The sequence below is a fragment of the Merops nubicus genome, unplaced genomic scaffold, assembly GCF_000691845.1.
Source record: "Merops nubicus isolate BGI_N331 unplaced genomic scaffold, ASM69184v1 scaffold43927, whole genome shotgun sequence".
Classification (NCBI taxonomy): Eukaryota; Metazoa; Chordata; class Aves; order Coraciiformes; family Meropidae; genus Merops; species Merops nubicus.
Window position 1 is genome coordinate 4,114 of NW_008621745.1, and position 3,333 is coordinate 7,446.

General features: G+C 60.9%; 1 protein-coding gene across 1 annotated transcript in view; it reads left to right on the forward strand.

The window, feature by feature from the left end:
* Window positions 1-3,333, forward strand: part of LOC103777037 (transmembrane protein 8A-like) — a gene marked incomplete at its 5' end in the record, with an annotated part of 7,762 nt that overhangs the window by 4,110 nt on the left and 319 nt on the right. Inside the window, 3 exons of the mRNA XM_008944575.1 lie at window positions 1,862-2,040; window positions 2,541-2,687; window positions 3,062-3,191. Coding sequence (XP_008942823.1) covers window positions 1,862-2,040; window positions 2,541-2,687; window positions 3,062-3,191 — 456 coding nt within the window. The remainder of the gene's footprint in view (window positions 1-1,861; window positions 2,041-2,540; window positions 2,688-3,061; window positions 3,192-3,333) is intronic.

Below are 3,333 nucleotides of genomic sequence, written 5' to 3' on the forward strand. Positions count from 1 at the left end.
CCCGTGGTGGCCTCTTCGGGAGCAGCCTGACCTCCCCGAGGGGTGCTGGCTCCTGGGAAGCACAGGGGCAGCGAGCTGAGGGCAGCTTTCTGCTGAATGGACGTGTTGCCTCCAGCTCGGAGCCCCCCCAGGGCTTGGAGAGGAGCTTCTGAGCCCCAGAGAGGTCAGGGGGTCTGTAGGGCTGCCCGAAAGCCCCCGTGCTGGAGCCTCTGCCTTGCGGGGTCCCGGCTCAGGGTGGGCTGACCTCCCTGCCTGAGCTCTGCCGTGGCCCTCGGGCTGCTGCCAAGAGCCAGCCCATGGGCCAGCCCCGGGACTCAGAGGTGGCCCTGGAGGAGGAACGTCTGCGTCAGCTGCTGATTATCTTAATGGGATGAGAAGACTGGGCGGGAGGCAGCGGCGTAGGCAGATGACAGCTCTGCTCTGCTCTGCCTGGGTGGGTCCGTGTCCCCGTTCCCAGGAGGAGGAGGAGGAGGCCAAAGGTGGCTCCCTGCCCCTCGGGGCCTGGCCAGGGCCTCCCTGCTCCCCGCTGCGCTGCCGGCGTGGGTGAGGAGCCGGGGGGACAACAGCAGACTCGCTTCCCCGGGGGGGCCAGGCTCTGGGAAGCACAGAGCACCCCCAGGGAACAGAGGGCAGCTTCTGCTGAATCACTCGGAGCAAAGTGCCCCATCTGCATCTCCGTGACCCAGAAAGGGACTGGAGAGAGCAGGCTCCTGGGCGCTGCCTGGCAGGGAGCCCGCAGCAGGGGCAGAGCTGCTGGCTGCGTTTCCAGGGGCACCCTGATGGGATGGATGCTACTTTTAACTCTGCTTTTTGGCCGTGGAGTGCCTGCACATACTCCAGCTGCCCTGGGGCTGCCCTCCTTTGCCCAGAAGGAGGGCACGGGCATCCTAGTCTTGAGTTAAAATCATTCACATTAAGAAATTGAACAAAAGAAAACAAGGGAAAACCCCTATAGCTTTGCATTTATAGAAGACTGTCTCAGCCTACCCTTGGTATGCAGACAGCAGCCTGGGAATTGTCCCCTACGTCAAGCCTAGAGCAGCTCTGTCCTCTGGGAAATTATCCCGCCCACAGACCTGGATGCCACCCTGGGCTAAGGCAGAGAGTTTGGGCACCCTGGAGAAGAGGAGTTGGAGGGGGATGGAACTGAACCTTCCACTGCCCATGGGGCTTACAGGGACCGTGGAGCTGGGCACTTCTGGAAGAGCACAGGGACAGGGCAAGAGGCCACAGATACAGGCTGCAGCAAGAAAACTTCCAGCTCAGTTGAAGAAGACAAGTTTTCCCCTGTCAGAGTTGTTCAGCCTTGCAGAGTATCCAGGTCTCCATCCTTGGAGATCTTCAAAATTGAGTGGGACAAGGCCCACAGCAACCTGACCTGGCTCTGCAGGCTGCCCTGCTACGACAGGAGGGAGGACAAGGAGGCTCAGTGCTGTGGATCATTCTCCACCTCAGTCCCTGGCATCTGTAGGGATCTTCATCCAGCTTTACAGCATCATCCACAGCACCCGAGCCTCCATGGTGAATGTGTATTGAGTTACTGTAGGGATGAAAAGCACCAGGCTGGACAGACCCCTCCTGTACACAGCACGGCCCCTGCTACATGGGAATCACCTGGGGGATGTCCTCAGAGCAGACACAGGTCTGTGCTGGGGTCCCCCAAGACTTCCCCCAGCAGAGCATGCACCCAGCAACGAGCCCACCCTGCGAGCAGAGTGTGAGTGGCTGATGGAGCGAGGGACAGGAGGCTCAGGGGCAGTCCTGGGGTGCAACTCCTCCTGAGGGACCCCAGGCTCCTGCTGGCTGCTGTGGGAGGATGAGGGAGGACACATGAGATCCCCAAAGGCTCTCTGCTCTGCAGGTTGGGGCGGGTGGAGCTGCACGGATGACGCCAAGGCCCAGTCTGTCGGTGCTCAGAACCTGGCCACCCTCCTGCTCACCCTCAGCAACCTCATGTTCCTGCCAGCAATAGCAGTTGCCACTTATCGCTACTACCTGGTGGAGGCCTCTGTCTACACCTACACCATGTTCTTCTCCACGGTAAGGAGTGCCTTTTGTTGGGTCCCCCACCAGCGCCCCCTGAGCATCAGGAACGCTGCATCGCACTGAAGCCCTTGGTGGAGCAGCCTGTCCTGGAGCTCCACAAGGAGCTTCTGGGATCGTTGGACAAGCACCTCCATGGAGACGTCCTGCCCCTTCAGGGCTTGGTGGGAGGGTTATCTTCACTGGGCTCTTCTGCCCACGCTGCGGGTGCTCGTGTTTGGGGTGGGAGCAGAGGTGGGGTTGGAGTGTTGCACACTTGAGGGGTGCTGTCCCAGGAGCTCTGGGCTGCTGCTGGGAGGCTGCAGGTTGGTGGCTGTTCTCCTCTGCTTCCTGTAACACCCTGGTGGTCTGGTGGAGCTTCTCAAAGGCGTCACCAGGATGGGTGCTGGCTGCCACGGGCCGAGTCTTCTCCTGCCTCTCCCTCCCATAAAAGGCACGTGGTGGTGCTGGAGTGACACCAGTCACTGCTTTTGTTCTGGGTTTTTTTGGGGCTCTAGTTCTACCACGCGTGTGACCAGCCGGGCATCGCGGTGCTGTGCATCATGGACTACGACACGCTGCAGTACTGTGACTTCCTGGGCTCCGTGGTGTCCATCTGGGTGACCATCCTCTGCATGGCCCGCGTGAAGAAGATCCTGAAATACGTGAGTGTCAGGTAACCCCACGTGGTGGGGCCAGGCCTGAGCCAGCCAGGCCATGCTGGGACCTCTCATGGCTGTGTGTTGGTGACAACGCCCGTTTGTCACCCAGCGGCACCCTGGTTTTAAACCAGTGGGTTGTTTTGTCCCAGGAGTTTGGATCATACCCTGCATGCCTGTAGGGACTGGGCCTGAAGGGACTGAGATCTGTGGGAGAGGTCTGTGGGTCCCGTGGTCGCTCCTTCTGAAGGTGCTGCTCCCGAGTGCTGCGTGCGTGCAGGGCTGGGTGGCCAGGAGAGGTCCTCCCTGCCTTGGGCGTGGTTGGCTCTGCTCTGGCAGCAGATGGGCCTCTGACATTAGTGGTGGTGTCCCATTCCCAGGTCCTTTTCATCTTGGGGACTCTGCTAATCGCCATGTCCCTGCAGCTGGACCGCAGGGGGGTGTGGAACATGATGGGCCCCTGCCTCTTTGCCCTCGTCATCATGATCGCGGCGTGGGTAAGTGAGGGCAGCCAGGCAGGTCCTGCTGCCCCCAGCTCCCCTCGGGGCAGTGACGGTGGTAGAGCAGACCCCAGGCTGTCCATTTGCTCCTGCCTGAGGTCCTGCTTGGCTCCTTAACCCTTCTGTGCTCTCACCCGTGCAGGTTCACCACG